This window comes from Dermacentor variabilis, chromosome 1, assembly GCF_050947875.1.
Source record: "Dermacentor variabilis isolate Ectoservices chromosome 1, ASM5094787v1, whole genome shotgun sequence".
Lineage (NCBI taxonomy): Eukaryota > Metazoa > Arthropoda > Arachnida > Ixodida > Ixodidae > Dermacentor > Dermacentor variabilis.
Genome location: NC_134568.1, coordinates 144940122 through 144959964, shown reverse-complemented (window position 1 = coordinate 144959964; position 19843 = coordinate 144940122). Strand labels below are relative to the sequence as shown.

General features: G+C 51.3%; 1 protein-coding gene across 3 annotated transcripts in view; it reads right to left on the bottom strand.

The window, feature by feature from the left end:
- LOC142585952 (large proline-rich protein BAG6) overlaps positions 1–19843 on the bottom strand; it is a 238728-nt gene that overhangs the window by 40549 nt on the left and 178336 nt on the right. For all 3 annotated transcript variants that reach the window (XM_075697086.1, XM_075697094.1, XM_075697101.1), the window contains 2 exons: positions 6414–6513; positions 5381–5754 (listed from right to left, as the gene is read on the bottom strand). In XM_075697086.1, the coding sequence (XP_075553201.1) occupies positions 5381–5754; positions 6414–6513 (474 nt within the window). The remainder of the gene's footprint in view (positions 1–5380; positions 5755–6413; positions 6514–19843) is intronic.

Genomic DNA, 19843 nt, shown 5'->3' with positions numbered 1-19843 from the left:
ATCCAGACCGTTGTATGGCAAAAATTGGCCAATGTCGGACTCCAGACACTTTGCCCAGTCAACAGACCCCACTTCCCCTAACCCGGTGTAGCTGATCTACCACAAAGTTTGTGCTCTCGTCCTCGTTATCGAAACACAGAAGAATGGCAAACTTATGATAACAGGCCTATCTGCTTCTGCTGTGGACGTGTTGGACATATTTCTCGCCATTGTTGCAGTTCTCAGAACTAGCAGCCTTGGCCGAGCCACCGAGATAATCGGCGCCCGTCTGGTAGCCCTCACCCGCCAACACATATTGAACAAGACACTGCTCCAACATCTCTGCCCGTGCGACCAAGCCTCTCCCCTTCGCCACGCCCACGTCTTTCCCGCTAGCCTTCGCCTCGTCGCTCTCCGTCTCCTTCTAACTCTAACCACTCTTAGGAAAACTAACAGGCGCAGCTCCGAGAGGCGAGCCTGCCATGACGACTCGACCTGAAATTCTTCTGCTGACACTAACTGGCCATCACAACCTCACCAATGTCGATGCGGACGGTATACCTGTAACAGCACTCACTGAATGCGAACTTCCGTACGTGCCTAAAGAAAGTCCTAACTCCTGCCCCACACGCTGTCGTCCATGTTGCCGACGGTGGAACTCCAGCTGTCACTAGGATGTGTGCCGCCCGTGTTACTGTAACCGGTGTTAGGATCGGCCTGCAGCTATTTCAGCCCGCTGCACGTGTTCCAATCCAACCGGGACGGGGCGCACTTCAGAGAACTGCGGATAACCGGCAGCCACGTGACGCGGGGTCAGCTCAGGGGAGTTCTCAAGGGGAGGTAATTGGTGGAACCTCCCCATGAGCTTTTCGAGACACAAGACAATGTTCTACCCGGGCGCGCCACCCAGGACGGCTCAGAGTTCTACGAAGCCCCTCTGACGTCAGCTCCGGACCATTACACCTGTGTGTGTGCGGCACATGTATGTGAGCCCTCATCCTCCTCCAAGTCGAAAGCCCTCATCCTCCTCCAAAAGGGCGGGTCATCTTCAATGACGTCGAGCAGAGTGCATATAAGCAGCGATTGTCGGCTGCTAGAGTGTGCTCCTTGTCGTGCTCGTCAATGTACTCGTGAGCTGTGTGCTCGTAGTCGTGCTCGAAACGTACTCGTGAGCTGTGTGCTTGTAAGCTGTTTGCTGTATGTTCGTCTTGCGGGCTCCATTTGGGAGTCACGCTTGTGGGGATGCGCGACTCTCGCGCGTCCCCTGATATGTTTTTCTCGCATAGCGCGTCTCCTGTAATCCGGCTTCGCGGCGTGGCCTGGCGCCCGTGGCGGTCGGAGTGGTTGAGGCGCAGTATGAGAGATGGCGCGAGTGTTGCGCTGCTAACGCCGCCGACAGGCGGGGTTACTTGGGCACCGCAAGAGAAGGCGCTCTCTCTTGGGTTCGGGACAGCAAGCAGTACGGACGTGCCGTGCTGCGCGTGTGCCGATCCATGCTTCTGCGAGACCATCTCGCGTGGCCGCCTTGGAACGCGCCACCGTTCGCGTGACCGTACGCGCGAATGACCAGGCGTTGGGATCCAGCATGGGGCGAACATATTTGCTCGCTATCCGGTCGCGGTGAGTCGGACTTCTAGATTTGTCGCGCGCCCATCGGCATGTTTTGTGGATAGCAACTCGGCTAGCAGGCATGATCTATGAAAGGTGCAATAAATGCCCTTGTGATTGTTCGTACTACTGTGTTGTCGTTCCTTTGTCCCAAGAGCATGGGTGTGAGAGACCCCACATCTGGCTGCCCAACGTAGGGCTCTTGGGGCATCGGACGATAATTTTAACAGTGTTGCTTCGTTCGAGACCTTTGTTTGAACCGAAGCGTAGGCCTAGCGTGTATTTTGATCGCTAGCGTTGGCGGCGGGCTTTCTTGAGCGAGGCGACGGTGGCTGTAGTGTGTTTGAACTTGTCAACATGCTAAGCCTTTTCGCAAGTGTTTTTTTAATGACATTCGTCGGTATGAGAGCCAGGTGGTCTGCATCCTGGGAGAACGAGGCTCAGCGCCCGCAGAGCATTGGCAAGCCTGAAGCGAGTATGGAAGCCTCGTGGGTGGTCCGAATTTCTCGTGTAAATAGCTTCTCCTATCTCTTCGACTCTGATGAAGTCGCGGCTCTAGGAGCCGGGTGGCCGCGGGCCACGGGTGCCACTACGGGCTGACTGGTATTGCGGCCTGGCACCGGGCGCTCCGACACCGTCTGGGATGGTGGGCGCCGTCAACTCGGATGCTGTGTGCACCGAGCGGGGTAGGACCACCTAACAGAGCTGACGTCTCCTCGCGGCTGCCTGTTTTGCACTCATTTTGGGTGTTCTTTTTGGATGCCGGTTGTTGTCAGGGTAGCGACGCTTTAGGCCTAAGGCTTTACGAAGCTGCCTGTCGCACGTGGAGGGACACAACCTGGTGGACCGTGGCGTTGAGGTTTTGTAATTTGCTTCCCTCATTCTATTTAGCCTCGTACGAATTGAAATTACTCGTTCGACTCAAGGAAGCGAGCTTTGTTCACATGAACTTAGCATCTGAGTAGCTGCCCATCTTTTGCTAGCCGAGTTGAACATCGTACCACGTGGGCGATGCGCATGCAGAATTCCTCTCCCTTGCACTACTTTAGTGTTTGCCGAGTGTGTTGAGTGTACGCAGCGTGATTGGAGTCACCCCTGGCTTGCTGTCACATGCACATCATCTGCGCTGCTGCCCCGGACTACGATCGAGTCACCCCGGGCGATGGTGATGCTGTGGCCAGTTCGGCGCAGCGACTTCGGCGGCCTCCTGCATCCAGCTCACAACCCTCAGCGGCGGACAAAAGAGCCGGCGGTCACCGACAGCTACGGTGGCTCTTCCCAGCAGGGCGCATCGGCGCGAGTGACACTTGCTTGTACCGACTACTGCGTCGTCGTCTCCGGAGTCCTGGCCTGGAATCGTGCCGTCGAGTCTGCAAAGCTGCTGCTGTGACTGGCGGACGCCAGCGGTGTACCCAGGGACAATGTGGGCTCGCATGTTATGGACAGCGTGTGGACATTTCCTCAGCGTGGCCACTGTTGCATGTACTATCTTGTTCGCGAAGCACGGGTTGATGTTAGACCGTGTGACATGTTTCGCTGGAATAGGTAGTGATTTAAGGTTGGGGGATGTGAGGATGCGCGACTCTCGCGCATCCCCCGATATGTTTTTCCCGCATAGCGCGTCTCCTGTAATCCAGCTTCACGGTGTGGCCTGGCGCCCGCGGCGGTCGGAGTGGTTGAGGCGCAGTACGAGAGATGGCGTGAGTGTTGCGCTGCTAACGCCACCTACAGGCGGGGTTACTTGGGCGCCGCAAGAGAAGGCGCTCTCTCTTGGGTTCGGGACAGCAAGCAGTACGGACGTGCCGTGCCGCGCGTGCGCCGATCCATGCTTCTGCGAGACCATCTCGCGTGGCCGCCTTGGAACGCGCCACCATTCGCGTGACCGTACGCGCGAACGACCAGGCGTTGGGATTCAGCATGGGGCAAACATATTCGCTCGCTATCCGGTCGCGGTGAGTCGGACTTCTAGATTTGTCGCGTGCCCATTGGCATGTTTTGTGGATAGCAACTCGGCTAGCAGGCATTGATCTATGAAAGGTGCAATAAATGCCCTTGTGATTGTTCGTAATACTGTGTTGTCGTTCCTTTGTCCCAAGAGCATGGGTGTGAGAGACCCCACACGCTAGACTGTCGATGTATCTCATGTTCAACTGTAAATAACGTAAATAAATCCTGCTCTCCTAAGTCCTGACGAAGAGTCAAGCTCCTTCCTACAGCTACGACTGCCAAATCTTACACCGGACAATACTTTTGTTTTATTTCTTGGAGCAGCGCCCACACAAAATCATCTTAGGCTTTGATTTTATGTCGGTTCATTCAGCCATTATTGACTGCTCTGCAAGTATTGTGCAACTTGTCCTGCCGTATGCCATTCACCCTCTTGATCCTTCGCCGAGTCGACTATGTTCCATCGATTATGTTTGCCTACCTCACCGAGTCGCGACCTATATTGCTGTTTCACCCGATCCAAATAATAATAATAAATTATGAGGTTTTACACGCCAGAATTCAACTGATCCACCTGTTGCCGATAGTGGTTACGTTATGCTGCGCAAAGCCACCGTCCTCCTGTAGCAGAACGTCACTATTCTCCACATGGTCGTCCACGTAAAAGAATATTTCGGCCTCTGCCCTCAAGTGCTACCTCAGGGCATATCTCCTGAAACCATAGCCCCTGCTTCTGACTACCATATTTCTGCCTTAAAGGGCCCCTGAAACGGCTCGGACAAATTTTGTAGACGCATAGGGTACAGCTTAAGTAGAACATTCGCACCACAATTTAAGTGAAGCGTTACATATTAATGGAGCTACAAGCGATTACAAGTTACCCTCCTCCCTAGCCATGCTTTTCCTCCTCAACTCGTTTACCGAGCGATTGGGGGTAAGCTCCGCCTTCACTGGTTCGGTAGCAGTGCGGTAGCAGGAGCGAGGGAATTTACCTTTGTGGGGCCTTTCGCTTCAATGCGAACTAAGCGACCAGAACACAGCGCAGTGTGCCTAGATACGTAGACTTGTCTCCACTGCAGATCACTTTCAAGATAGGGGCCACACTGCCGCACTGTACACAGCAGCCGCCGGTGTAGAACACCTCTCCTGTTTGCGCCAGTCCCGCACGCAAGTTTCGGGAAATCCGAACAACCGTGATGCGGCTCGATTTCCGTCCGTCTCCAATCACGTGATCGCTTTCCTTTTAATTGTGGCATCATGATGAACTCGGCATATGTGTCTGCAGTCGGCACTTCCATGCTGATAGAGCAAACGCAGAAAATGGGAAGACAAACGGTGCACTAACCTAAGCCAAAGGAAGCATTGCCTAAGCCCACGTATTACAGCACGTGAAGAAAGCTACGGCAGCTAGGCTCGAAGCGTGTACAAGGCAGCCATTTTGAAATGCCGATGGCATTATGGTAACGCAGATTTAGGGTCATACTCGATTCTACGCGCATCCAATTTTTGGACCCATTTTATCAGAAAAAAAGTCCGCATTAGATTCAAGTAAATACGGTACTTTCCTCTATATATTTCTTTTTTGTTCCTGTGTTACTTTGTCTGTTTGGTGCCAAGACTGCGGGTCCTCGGATGTTAACCTTCAACATTTGTAAATTCAAATGGGTACAAACATCCTGGTCACACGATTCAATTCACAGATACGTGTAGCTGCTTGATCTACATGTTTTGCACATGTGCAGCCTTTGAAAGATTTTGTTTTTCATTATAATGCGGAAATTTGTGACTCTGGCAACTTATAAGCGGTCTAGGCTGTATAGGGGCCTCATAAGCGAAGGATGCTTACTGTGATATGATGGTCAACATCCATTCTTGGTGCAGTGGTATCATTTTGGCTGGAGATAGTGTCAGAAGTATCCCTTGCTGGAGTGCTGCCACGCTGCACAAGATATTTTGAAGCAATGGCAGCAGTAGCAGTCTGGGAAAATGTCAAGCCTTCAAAAACTCTTTGCCAGAAGGCGCCAACCCAGCCGCAGAAGAAAACACGGGTTTTGCAGCTTAGATTCCGGCTCAGCCCCGACAAGATAGGATCCACCCTGGCACGGAAGATTGTATTCAGGGACTCGGCACCATCTTCAAAGCAAGACGATGCCAGGGCCACCAGGTCACTGAGTGCCACTTGGATGATAGATAGCAATTCTTGGCCAAAATTCTCACTGCCTGAAAAGAGGTAAGACGAAGTGCATGTGAATGGTGCTTGTGGGAATAAAAGAGCCTTTATGCACCTCATTCAATTGTCTGCATGTGATAGCACTTTGGCTTGCTTGTCTGTTCAGCTCAGTGATGCAGTGATTCCACTGCCTACACTAAGGTGCTCACTGCCTAATGAAAGTTTCATGACGCTGTCATTGAGCACTTTCACTGGGGGTGTACATTGGGGCATGTCAAAAGTGAATAGCAGCTGTCCTTTGCAGTTTTCTGACGTTGAATGAATGAATTGACCAACTAGAATGCATTCTGTAGTTAACAGCTTTAGAGAACTTTCTTGCCACTTTCTTTTTTTTACGTCAAGGCAAGGAGTCTGCCTATATTCCGGTTCACGCGACATTCTGATTTATGCACTGTGTAGCAACTTGCTGTCATTAATATGAAGCTTTTTAATCATGAGTAAACATACCCATGGTTAGAATGCTCTTATGCTAAAAAATTGCACAATCCTGCTTGGTTTACTATTTGCTTACAGCTTTGATACTATTCCTTAAATGAAGCTCTTCTGGCTCAACACCTTTTGTGGAACAAATACCAGGCAATAATGCTCAATGCCAGTTATTATGGGCGTAACAAACAAAATAGCAGTGAAGAGGAATAAACAGGCTTACTTGGCCCAAGGATGTGCAGAAGAACTGCATGCAGCCTTTCGCTCAGAAATCCATTGATGGTAGCTTGCACATCCACGTTAGGCCTCACATTGCCTTTTGCCTATCAAAACAAAAAGGGAGGGGGGGGGTATATAAGGGCATACATTTAGTTGTCAGCACAATCATTAACTCTGCACTTAAGGGGCCCCTCACTAGGTCTGGCCATTTTGAGCTCACAAGCGCAGTGCATACAATGCATGCTAACGATCGTGCCTGGTGAGGATTACATCGCGATGCCCTGCGGAAACAGCTGAAATTTCAAACCGAATGCCCTTTGGCCTCCTCCTCATGGGCGCCATGCTCCAAGGCGGAGGGTTGACGTATATGTACATGTGCACCTACTTACATGTGTTTGCACTGTCCCTTATAGTGACACGTGACTTCGAGAATTATTCAGGGCAATATCTGTTATTTGTGTAATCTGTTGCTTCAGTGCACGAATTAAAGTGTAGAGATATAATAAAACACACAAACTAGGCCTATAGTTTTTTTCTAATCATCATATACCAAACTCTAGGGTTGGCTTAGATTCGAGGTTTTTAAACAATGCGCCAGTTTTTAATTGAAATTTATAAATATGGTGCATAGCTAGTGCCATCTAGAAAAGCCACTATCAAAGCCGCTACTAGCCGCGCCAGTAGCCAACTTTAGTACACAAGCGACGTCACCATTTTGATTTGTGTCGTATCAGAGCTGGTTCTTTTTCTATGGCGTTGGCATGCGGCATGGCGTTATCGTAACGGCACCAAACAGGTGATGCCACTATAGTGCTGCTTTCAGACGAAAAGTTGTGCTTGCCGCAAAGGCATTGTCAAATGTTCAAGCTAGGTGGGACTTCGGCTTCAATGACAAAAACGTCCGTCGTTAGAGGGGGCAATGGGAGATGCTTTTTGCATGTGCTACAACGAGGATGGCATTTACCATTTGAAGATGACAACGATAACGAAGATGACAGCAATAACGAAAATATTGACGAGGCTAGCAGCGATGATGATGTAAAATGAGCTCGGAATGTTCATTATTCAATAAATGCTGTTTTCATTTTGTGAATGCTGTCCTCACTTTTTTGTTCAGACTATAATCGAGGTAAGTTTTTTTTTCTCTCTGGGTTCAGACTTTTGGGGGTCGGCTTAGTATCGGGCCATGCCTAGATTCGAGGAAATATGGTATGCGTCATGCAATTCTCCGGCTCCAGTAGGGGAGAACGCAGGGAAGGAATTTCGCTTGCAGAGGCTAGATGGGGCAAGTGGAGAGAGTGCCTCTTTTGGCAGTGGCGGTCGCCTTTTGAAATCATGGGTTCACGGCACTGAAATATTTATATCTCGGTTATTAATGAACCAATTTGAAAAATTCTTGTGGTAGAACGCTTCCAAAAGGGCATGTAGCAACTTCTAGGATATAACCAAAATTTGCTATGTGGCCTGGTGAGGGGCCTTATAAAGGGGCCCTGCAACACTTCTTTAAGCCCACCATTTTTTGCTCTGAATCTATTCTTAGCATGTCAGAGAACTAAGAGCAAAAGGTATTCGATAGTGAATGCACACAAACCCAAGTTATCCATCGCAGAACTTCAAAATGCAAGTAAAAAGATAACCCTTGACTTGAATTTTCGTGGCTCTGGTTGTCACATTTCACTCTCCCATGACATCATAGTGTGGCACCCAATAGCCACAGAGCATTGATATTATGTAAAAAACAGTTATACGTTATAGTTGCCAAGCCTGCTCAGCTTGTTGGTGGTGTTCCCATGGCCTCCAAGATCGTCTAGCGCACAGACCAATCTTGGAGGCCATGGTGTCAATTCTATGTTATGACAGCTTCTGTGAAGTGGCTTTTGGCAAGCCATGTGCTTGCCATACTGATGCATCGATCCCATGGTTGCAACACCTTGCTTCCAGGCTGTGTGTTAATTAACTCTTTCATTACCATGCCTATAGGAATCGTTCAATTTGATTAAAAGTTTCTCTATGCATTGCTAAGCATTTCTGTTGGAATTCTATTAGCAACATTACATACTGTCTGAAATGACGACTAAATTTTAACTATTTGTCAGAGCTGACAATTTGTGGCAGATTGGGTCGTCTGGACGAATAAAACTTCAACTGGAGGTATTGTCAGAACTAGCCTCTAGCGGTCCTAGCACATCTCCAATAAAGAGATGCAAAAGTTGTGCTTTGGTTGACTTGGCAACAATTTTTAAATGAGAGCAGCAATGAAGACACAGAAGCTTCTCTTGTGTTGTCAGCTTTCTGATCTGACGTATAAGCTGTTTTAACGACGTTCCAAACAACGGTAGATGTTCATGAGTGCATGTTATTTTGATAATTGTGTTTGACTGATAACAAGTGCAACTTTATTTTGCCGCCATAGGTTGCTTTTATCCATCAGCGCTTCGACAGCGTATGCACAAATTATTACAAGAAATACTTTCCATTGTGAGGGGTTGTCACTCACACTAGAGCCCATGGTCGGTCAAGTTCAGACTGACCTTCAACCGAAGCTTCACAACTGTTGCGGGGGCAGCGACCTTTGAACCTCTCCTGCTTTCTCAAGACGAATCGCTTCAGCTTCGTGAAGTTAACAGTACGTCCCACCAGCATCAACCAGACGGCAACGAGGCGGACGCAGACTGAACAACCGCCGCCCTCTGTAGAAGCGGCAACAATTTCGAAGTCTAGTCCCCTGGCCCTAACAAGCTGACCATCCAGGAGAGCCCCCTAATTAATGAAAGGAGCCAACGTCGAGGACTTCCGTAGGAACTGCATCGAGTTAAGGCTCCCAAATTGCCATAACGTTGCCTCGTATGCGGGGGCAATCGTGTGACATTGGAGACTGAGTTCGGCGGAATGGTGTGACATTATCGGTGGGATTTTGCGAACGATTCGACAATTATGATTGGCAGAGACACAGTCATCAGATTCCTGAAGAGCTCTCCCAAAAAGATGTAGTCTGCTCTGACATGGAGCTTGTGCTGTGAGAACGATGTACTGTATTCCGTGCTCCAGCCAGTATAAGTATCTCTTGTTCTGGAAATAAGTTTGCCTGTTCTACGTAAATAAACACCCTTTTCTGTTTCTCCAACCTCTCGACCTTGTACTCATCTCGAAAGGACCAACCCTCATCAAGAAGGCTTGGACGACGGTGTGGGCCTGCTAAGCCTCCGTGCGGTGCCCTAGCAGCGCAGGCCAGATATTCGTAACAAGACGCACTGGAGGCGTAGGCTATAGAGAGCGACCCTTGGTGTGATGCCAGACTCCAAGACCACGACTCCTGAATTCTACACTGTCTAATTACAGTAAAACCTAGTTATAACATGATTCCCCTTGAAATTCCAATAGATGCCCATATATTGAAAACCTTGTTTTAACGAAGCTAAAATTTCCTCGCAATGGGTATAACAAACTTTTTTTTTTAGAGTGAAGCTCTTTGGCGCCTGTTCCTACGTTTCGCGGCGCCGTCGTGCCTCGCCATAACCAGCTCCGTAGCCAGGGCCAGCATGCTGCTCTAGCTGCGCGCACGGCACGAGCCTTGCTCACTTCGCTCCTCCTCCAATGCCACCCATGTGCAGCAGCAATCAGTGCGCCGGCTCAGTGGCGGCTGATCTCGATGATGTGCTGCTGCCCAAGCCAAAATGCCTAGCCGCCATTTGCCACTGTATGTACCCCTTCTCTCCTCCTCTCCTCTGTGGCGGCGACCGCGTGGTGTTCTCCGATTGGCGAAGCGCCGGCTCGGTATCAGCGGATGTCTGTGCGCACTTCCCAAGACGAAACGCAAAGCCACCTTCAGTTCACTTGCTAGCAGCGTCAGTCAGTCGCTGCCATCTCTTCGCCGTGCAACGTTCCTATGTGCCTACGCGCTGCCTCCCGCAACCTCCCAATAAGCGAGGCAGCTGCACCAAGCTACGCTCCTATGCGGCGGCAGGTGCGAAATGTTCCGCACCAGACAGATTGTCCGAGGCTCACAGATGGTTTATATTATGATATAATCCGTCTGCCTATGTAAGTACTTTATTCTCAGCCAGTTCTTTCTTAGCCATGAGTGAGGCAACCTGTGGAAGTCCTTAGTCTGCCACCACTGCTAAACGAGCTGCCCAAGCGGCGTCGCCGCCAGAATTCATAGGTACACTATGCTGAACCAGGCATTAGTGCACCAAGTCTAGCATATATCCATCTATTTCTCCGACTACAAAGCTACCTTCATAACAATCAAGAACTGGGAGTGGAGTATTTCTTGAAGAAGTGAAGAATAAAAAGTTGTAACTGTACATTGCGGGGAGCACACGTGCCCATCATCCCCCACGTCGTCACGGACACGTTGAGAGCTGGCATAGACACGGGAGAGGCGCACTATGCCCTCTCCCGCTTCTCCCTCAGACGTGTGCGCAACCTTCCTCCCTGACTCGCGGGAAGGTAGCCGACGGCGAGGAGGACATTCCCTCGCAAAGGTAAAGAGGTACAAAACAGCGCCACTGGGGGAGATCCTCTCTCTCTGACGCCGGGCCCCTAACCTGCCGGACTGGAGTACCTGCCGCAATCTGTGAGTGACTTCGTTTGAATGACTATCCTGGGCAACCAGGCCAGCCTATTATTACTTCTCAGCAGAGAGGACTTCCTTCTGCCAGTGTTCTTTATTGCTTGTAGCAATAAACGCTGTTACAGTTGACGCCGCTGGTTGCCTTATTCGTTCAAACCCGACGTAGTCGCGATTCCCGCGCTATGGGTTGGGGAGTACCAGGGAGCAACTGTGTGGGGCTAGATCCGGAGCTTGCCTTCAGCCCTAGCTGCATGCAGAGTGGAACCCCCACATTTGGCGCTACCAACGTGGATCGAATTTGGCAACACGGTGAGTCTTCTGGTGTGTGTTGGCACTAGGACTACCCACATTTCAACGAACAATGGTGGCTGGCTTGCCTGACCTCTCAGATTTGTTCATGTTGTCGGATGTACAGACGCAAAGTCAGAGACCTATCGCTAACGCGGCGACAGCTGCTGAACAGACCGGGAGCTTTGGTTTTCAGTGTTTCACACGGAACAGTCAGGATTGCGCAAATGCCACGTTATCGGAAGTTAACCTTGACACGAGGCGTACCACGTTGGCCCCCTCACCGCTTCGCGACGCGGACACAGAGGCACACATGCCACTAAATAGCTCGACCCAGGTGGCTGAGGCACCCGGCCCCTCGGGCGAGAGTTTGCCGTCGAGCGAGGCAATGTTGCAGAACGTGCTGCAAATCATGCAGAGCTTAGCTGGCACTCTGCAAGGCACGATGCAAGCCTCGTCGCAGAGTGAGCGACCACGGATTAAGGTAGACATGCCCACCTACAGTGGGTACCAAGATCGCACGAGTGCAAATGAGTACCTAGACCGTCTGCTGTATTATCAGCAAGCCACCGGGCTTTCAGAAGCCGAACTTGTGGCGCACGTGATCAGAACGTGCTGCAAATCATGCAGAGCTTAGCTGGCACTCTGCAAGGCACAATGCAAGCCTCGTCGCAGAGTGAGCGACCACGGATTAAGGTAGAAATGCCCACCTACAGTGGGTACCAAGATCGCACGAGTGCAAACGAGTACCTAGACCATCTGCTGTATTATCAGCAAGCCACCGGGCTTTCAGAGGCCAAACTCGTGGCGCACGTGATCCTGGTTTCACTGACTGACCAGGCGGCTCGATGGTTCCGACTGACCAGACACCGATGCCGCACGGTAGAAGAGTTCCGCGCGAACTTCCACGAGGAATTTCTTCCGGCCAACTACGAGTGGCATTTGAGGAGGAGTTGGAGCTTCGTACCCAGCATTCGGACGAGTCCATGCTGGAGTGTGTTAGAGCGATGGACGAACTTTATCGCCTTGCGAACGCTCTCGCCACCGATGCAGAGAGAGTTGAGCGCGTCACACGGCAGGCACACCCTACTTTCGCAGCCTACTTCAGAGGATCTAGGTTTAGAGACCTAGACGAACTCGCCGCCGAGGAGAAGCGCATCTAGGGGGACGTTTTTGCAGCGCGAGCATACCGTCCACCTCCACCTGCAGCGTTGTCACTCGAGCCTCGCCGCGCGTGGAACGGTGGTGCGATCACTTCACATTCGTCTAGAGTCGGCGCGTCGGCATCGTTCGCTGAGGAGCACGTCCAGCATAGTTGGGAGCTATCAGACCGCGCTTTGCACTCGTAAACCTACACGCTGAGAACAACACCAACTAATGCCGCACTGAGCGCGCCGCGACAGGAACGTGAGGCCGTTGCGAGACCGTAGGAGCGGCACACGCCGAATGCAGTGCAAGGAAGCTACAATGGGCCGGAGTGGAGCAACGGGTGCCCAGGCCACCGAGGCTTCGATCTTGGGCAATCTTGAACACAACCGGTGCTATTGGGTTACTTGCGCCTTTGGCTTGTCGCGTAAGGGTGTTGCGGACTCGCAGGCGCCGTTCATCGAGCTAACGATAGCCCGAAAGAAATTCGCTGCATTATTGGATACCGGAGCAAGCGCTTCTTAATTTGGTGACGAGGTGTTGCATCACCTCCACGAGAACCACTCCGCTTGAGAGATAATGACACCACCTTCCGACTTGCTTCTGGCACAGCAAAATCGCGCAGCGGTGCAGCTAGGTTAGTGATCCGTTGGGGGAAACGCATCACGCGACAACGCCTCGTACATCTCCTCGGTCTATCAGTGCCTGTTACTTTGGGTCGAGACTTTCTCGTCAAGTCGGGCACTGTGATAGACATCGGCAACGGAGGTTACCGAGAGAACGGTACGGGCGCTTTTCGCAAAAGCGTCCGTGCCAGCGGAGACACACCAGTCTCCGGGTGTGGCGCGAGCGGGCCACACCCGGCCACAGCCAAGTGAGTGAACAGTAATCGGTGAAGAGGTGGAGAGAGACCCGGTGGCAGAGCAGTGTGCCACGGTTCTGCGAGGGGTAGCGCACCCGCTTTGTCAGAGGTCAACAACATGCCAGAAAGAGAAAGGGCACGACTGTCGTCGCTGTTGTACGAATGCGACGCAATTTTCACGGACTGTCCGGGCCGCACTACGCTAGTCAGACACGGGCTAGACATGGGTGATGCTGCACCATGGAAATGTAATCCTCGGCTGATTAGCTTGATTAAGCGGAAAGTACTTGACAGTGCCTTAGACGAACTCATCGACACAGGCGTTGTGGAAAGGTCGAACAGCCCATGGGGCTTCCCGGCAGTTCTAGTATCGAAGAAGGACAATACTTATCGCGTTTGTGTAGACTACCGCAGGCTGAATGAAGTTACGAAGAAGGATGCGTACCCTCTACCCTCCATTTCCTCTTTAGTGTCTAACCTAGGCGGGGCGAAGTACTTCACAACGCTCGATGCTAGTCGTGGACACTTTCAGGTCGAAATGGACGAGCGTGACTAAGAGAAAACGGCTTTCACTTGTCACCGGGGGCTCTTTCAATTTAAGAGAATGTCTTTTGGTTTGGTCGGAGCTCCCGCTACTTATCAGAGGTTGATGGACCGAGTGCAAGGAGACGCAAAGTGGTAACATGCTTTCGCATATCTAAACGACACAGTAGTTCATTCAAAATCCTTCGAGGAGCATGTGCGCCACTTGAGAGACGTTTTAGACAGGCTGAGGTCCGCGGGTATCACGCTGAACCCGAACAAAGCTCTGATAGCTGTGAGGAGAATAGCGCTGTTGGGATTCAGGCTGGACAACGGCGACATCCTGCCGAGTGAGGATAAGCTCGAGGCTGTACTGAGGTACCCGTCGCCGAAAGATATCGGCGAACTGAGACGCTTTCTGAGATTGGTGAACTTTTATTGCCAATTCATTCCAGACTGCGCGGCAGTGCAAGCTCCTTTCATGAAGCTCTTGAGGAAAGACGAATGGTGGACTTGGAGTCAAGAGCAGGAGGCAGCAATGCGTGGCGTTATGAAGGTGCTTGCTGACATGGCCGAATTGAAGCCGCCCGATTTGAGTAGGGAGTTTCTGATTCAAACAGACGCAAGCGTCCTTGGGTTTGGTGCAATTTTGCTTCAGGAGCATGGAGGCACTCTCCGATTGGTTGCGTTCGCGAGTCGTTCATTGACGCAGGCAGAAAGGAACTACTCGGTGACAGAGACAGAGTGCCTCGCAATAGTTGTCGCTCTACGAAAGTTCGACTATTACTTCGATGGAGTAGCATTCAAAATTGAGACTGACCACATGGCTCTCACTTGGTTGACACGCTTGAGCGAGCCGAGTGGCCGCCTGGTGCGTTGGGCACTGCTGCTGCAGCTTTACGACTTCACCGTGCACTATCGCAAAGGAAAAAGCAATGCCGCAGCTGACGCACTTTCGCGAGCGCCAGTCCGAGGCGAGGGAGAAACCCAAGTCGTAGCCCGAGTAAGGAACGTGGAACAACCGTCGATCCTGGGCGAGAGCGTGAACCCCGTAAATGTTGTCGGTTCCGCAGGAGTTGTCTTCAGCAGAGAGGAGCCGTTCGAGGCTCAGCAGAAGGACCCGTTTTGTCGAGAAGTGCTTGACGAGCTCTGGGAGCAGGGTGGCGCGGCCACCGCACACATGGAAGCAGCTGGTATTGCTGTCGGTGCGGCGCGCTCTGGAAAAGTTGGTAATGCTGTGAGCGCGCTGGATTCTTATCTGCTGAATTCCGACGGCGTCCTGCTGAAGTATATTCCCAACGAGGACGACACAAGTGAGGTGTTCAGGTGGTGATAACACACGCGTTGCAAGGAGCACTGCTACGCTACTTTCACGACTCGTGCATCGCTGGGCACGCGAGCGGCCCCAAGACTTACGTTGTGTCGCCTCGCTACCTGGTCAGGCATGAAACGAGACGTGATACACTATGCCTGCTCGTGTCATGCGTGCCAAAGCATGACGCCCCAAGGTCGACGACCACCCGGCTTCATGCAGCCTCTCGACAGCCAGACTTCCTGGCAAATCACGGCATGTGATATCATGGGACCGTATCCCACCATACCGAGCAGGAACAAATTCTTGCTGGTAGTCACAGATCACTTCAGTAAATGGGTCAAACTTTTCCCCTTACGAAAACTGATGGCACGAGTGATCATGGATAAGTTTATCGAGGTTTTCACCAGGTTTGGCTTCCCGGAGCAATTGATAACAAACAATGCGTCCTACTTCACTGCGAAGGTTTTCGTCGACTCGTGCGCTGCACTTAGCATTAAGCACAAGAAAACGACAATTTACTATGCTCAGTCGAAGCACACTGAATGGGTCAATTGCAAAATTAAGCACATGCTTGTCGCATTCGCTGAAAGACATAAGGACTGGGATACCTACCTTCCAGAGATCGGGTTGGCGTTGCGATCGACAGTGAACCGTTCGACTGGGTATGCACCTTCTTCTCTCAACCTGGGGCGAGAGCTGCCGAATCCATTGGATAGAGTTCTCGCGGATCGCAGCGGAATGTCGGTCGCGCCGGCAGCACGATCTGAATATGCGACGCACCTACGTGCCAAGATGACGGACGCTTTACACGAAGCACACCGCAATCTTCGCACTGCTAGGGCGTAACAGAAGGCGCAGTACGACCGCTCGCATCGGAACGTCCGCTACGAAGTGGGTGATCTGGTGATTCGACGCCAGCATGTTCTCAGCGATTCTAGCAAACAGTTAGCTGCCTCACTGGCGCCGAAGTGGACCGGGCGGTATCAAGTGCGAGAGAAGGTTTCCTCACTTGTTTACCGGCTTGAGAACATGAAAGGAAAGCCGATCGGCGGGCCAGTACACATATACGACCTGAAACGCTACGTGCCGCGTGATGAGCAGTGGGATGAAGATCAGACACTCCCTCAACCGCAGTCGGTGAGTGAGAGCAGCCAGAATCGAATGGCGAGCCTGCAGCCACGTTACAACTTGCATAGCAGGCGGAAGTGATCCAACTGCTATATTTGCTTAGCCCAATGACTGCGAGGACCATTCGTAAGTGCGGACCATGCTGGCACCTTGTTAGTTCCTGCCGGGAAGCAAATGTCTAGCGACAGCAGAGCGCCGAGTATTGACGGCAAGTCGTCGTTCCAGTCTTCAAGTAACCACACAGGCCACAACGGGAATGTGGCATGAACAATTCAATGCGTTTGCATGCAGTGTGTGCATTGACCAAAGACTTGCAAGGGCCAGTGCGGTGATTATACTGTGCTGGAAATTGCTGATGATGCAGACAACCATTACCTTCGTAACAGGCGTTGACGGTGTTCCCAGATCCAGCCAGTCATGCTACTTATCGCCTGCAGTACTCGCGGGCACAACTGAGGCACCTGCGGCGCTGATGGTGCTACGCTTGCCTTGCAGCCACACGAACCACTACCCAGCGCCCAGCGAACGACCTCCCGGCTTGTGCAGCCGACACCAGGGGCGCGGCACGGAGATCCGCCTTCGAGACCGGACTACGATCCTGCCTCGCAAGCTGAGCAGTGCCGCTTGACTGGGCACCTTCGAGCTGGCATCAAGTATCTGCCAGCTGACGCCCAACGCCCAAAGCCGGTGTGTGCAACACTGCCTTGATCGCGAACCTTGGCGGGAACTTTAGCAAACGGGCACCCGAACTCCTCGGGCGTACCTAGGTGCCAGCATCATCGTATGGGGGCTTCTTAAGGGGAGGAGGATGTGGGGAGCACATGCCCCCATCATCCCCCACGTCATTGCGGTCGCGTCGAAAGCCGGCATAGACACGGGAGAGGCGCACTATGCCCTCTCCCGCTTCTAGAACCCTTGCTCTTATGATGCGCGCACACCCTTCCTCCTCGGCTCGCGGGAAGGTAGCTGACGGGTGAGGAGGACATTCCCTTCACAAAGGTAAGAAGGTACAAAACAGCGCCACCGGGGGAGACCCTCTCTCTCTGATGCCGGACCCCTAACCTGCCGGACTGGAGTACCTGCCGAAACCTGTGAGTGACCTCGTTTGCCTGACTATCCCAGGCAACGAGGCCAGCCTATTATTACTTCTCAGCAGAGAGGACTTCCTTCTGCCAGCGTTCTTTATTGCTTGTAGCAATGAACATTGTTACAGTTGACGCCACTGGTTGCCTTATTCGTTCGAACTCCATGTAGCCACGATTCCCGTGCTACGGGTTGGGGAGTACCACGGAGCGACTGTGTGGGGCTAGATCCGGAGCTTGCCTTCAGCCCTAGCCGCATGCAGAGTGGAACCCCCACAACATAGATGTCTTGCTCGAATTATTTGCCTCAGTATATAGAAAAGCTGAAACAGCTGAAGAGCTGCGCTCAAATTTCACATTGGGAAGTAACGTAATCGTTGTAAATTTTTTGTTTGTTTTTTTCACAACGAGCATTTACTGAGCATTTTGGTACCCGTCAGGCCAATGTCTTGTACTGCACAACGTTCCCGTCTCCCATGCGCATCTCCCAGCCTTCCTTTTCCCGTGGAACCGGTGGAACCGCCCACACTTCCGCTGCGTGCGTGGAGCGACGCCGACTGTGGTTTTGTTGTTGCTTGCCGTTGCCTCCGTGCGCGTCAACGATACCAGTTTCTATCGGTTTGTTCGCGATTTCCCAATGTCAGAAAGGAGATGGACGATGGCAAACGGAAGCGCAAAATGATATCAATCAAGCAGAAGGTAGCTATGCTGAGAGCCGTCAAGTCTGGTGTGAAGAAGAAAAAAGTGGCCAAAGATTTCGGCATAGCGTTGAGCATACCGTCAACAATTTTGAACAGAAAAGAAGCTGCGAGCTCCCGCTTTCGAAGCTGTAGAGAAAGCGGTCTTCAAGTGGTTTTTGGACGCAAGAGCAAGCGGAACTTCTGTGAGTGGGGCACTGTTGCAGCACAAAGCGAGGGACTTCGCGTGCATCATGCGGCACAATGATTTTGTCGCGAGTGTCAGCTGGCTGCAGCGTTTCAAAGAGCACCACGACATCGTCGGCAGAGCTGTCAGCAGGGAAGCGCAGTCTGTCGACCACAAAGCTGCACTGGTGTGGGTGGAGATAAACGTTTGACAGCTGCTAGAAAAATACAGTGCCAAGTAGTTGTTCAACGCGGATGAGACAGCCCTGTTCTACCAGATGCTGCCGCAAAAAAAACCTTGGCCCTTAAAGGTGAACTCTGCTAGGGCGGTAAACAGAGCAAGGTCCGCGTAATCGTGTTGCTTTGTGCCAGCATGGATGGGTCGGAAAAGGTGCCGGGCCTCGTGGTCAGGCAAAGTGCATGACCACGATGCTTCAAAGGCAAACGAAAGCTCCAAGTGAGTTATGTGTCCAACCGTAAGGCTTGGATGACGAGAGAAATTTTCGCACAATGGCTGCGGGAGTGGGACGAGTGGCTCAGCAAGTTGAACCGGAAGATATGCCTTGTACTGAACAACTGCGCGGCCCACCCAGACACTGCCGCTGTGCTCAAAAACATCGAGCTATGCTTCTTGCCGCCAAACTGTACTGCAGTTGTGCAACCCCTTGACAGAGGAGTTATCATGAATTTTAACCCTTTGACGGTCAGTGATGTAAATATACGGCGCTGTCTGTACATTTAAAAAGCGCACCAATTTCTTAACTTTTTCTTTTCTGTCATGTGCTGCCACAATGTGGGAATACAGGGAATTTTTTTCACATGCCTACCTCGCTCGGTTTTCGTTGCATGGTTTGTTTTAGCGCTAGTTTGCTCCTGTGCATCTATATACTATTGCTCGCGCATTAGCGCGCGTGCGCGGGCATGCAGGCGGTCGTTTGGATTTTGTTTCGCGGGTGGTTGCGCTTGCGAAACTTATGGCTATCTCGTTTCTCATCGCTCAAAGGGCGACCGCTTGTTTCTCGCTCGTTTAGTGCTCACAGGGGTGCGCATAGGAAGGATGCCGCTGAGCATGCGTTTCCGTTTCTTTTTTTTTTTAAAGACTGGCGAAAACTAATTGCCCTAGCTAGTTGGCGATAAGATGAAGATTAGCAAAGTTTGTCACACATGTTGCTTTTATTTATGGGCACACAACCAAACAGTTTTCTTGAGTGCGCGTACCTATGCAGTTCGATTATGCTATGGACGTACGTATTAGTGTAACAGCAGGAACATTTGAGGCTTGCGAAATTTTCTTGTGTGTGGATTTTCAAAGCCTTGAACTATGTGCATAAAAATGCATAAAATTTTTAATTCTGATAAGTTTATTTCCTTTTTTTATTGTTGTTATTCATGAATGAAGAGTGCATATATACCAACGCAAAAGATTTTTTTCTCACTTTACCATCACCCTAGAAAAATTACGGCAAATTTTTTTCGAAATAAGTCCCTAAGAAGAATTGGAATGTGCAATAAAAAAAAATCGACCCTGGGCGGTCCCATATGGCGAAAAAAATCGACCCTCAAAGGGTAAAGTCGGGGTACCACAAGTGTGTGATCGACTGGATTCTGCTCAATATGAGCATGAAGCGAGAGTCCACGATAGACGAGCGGGC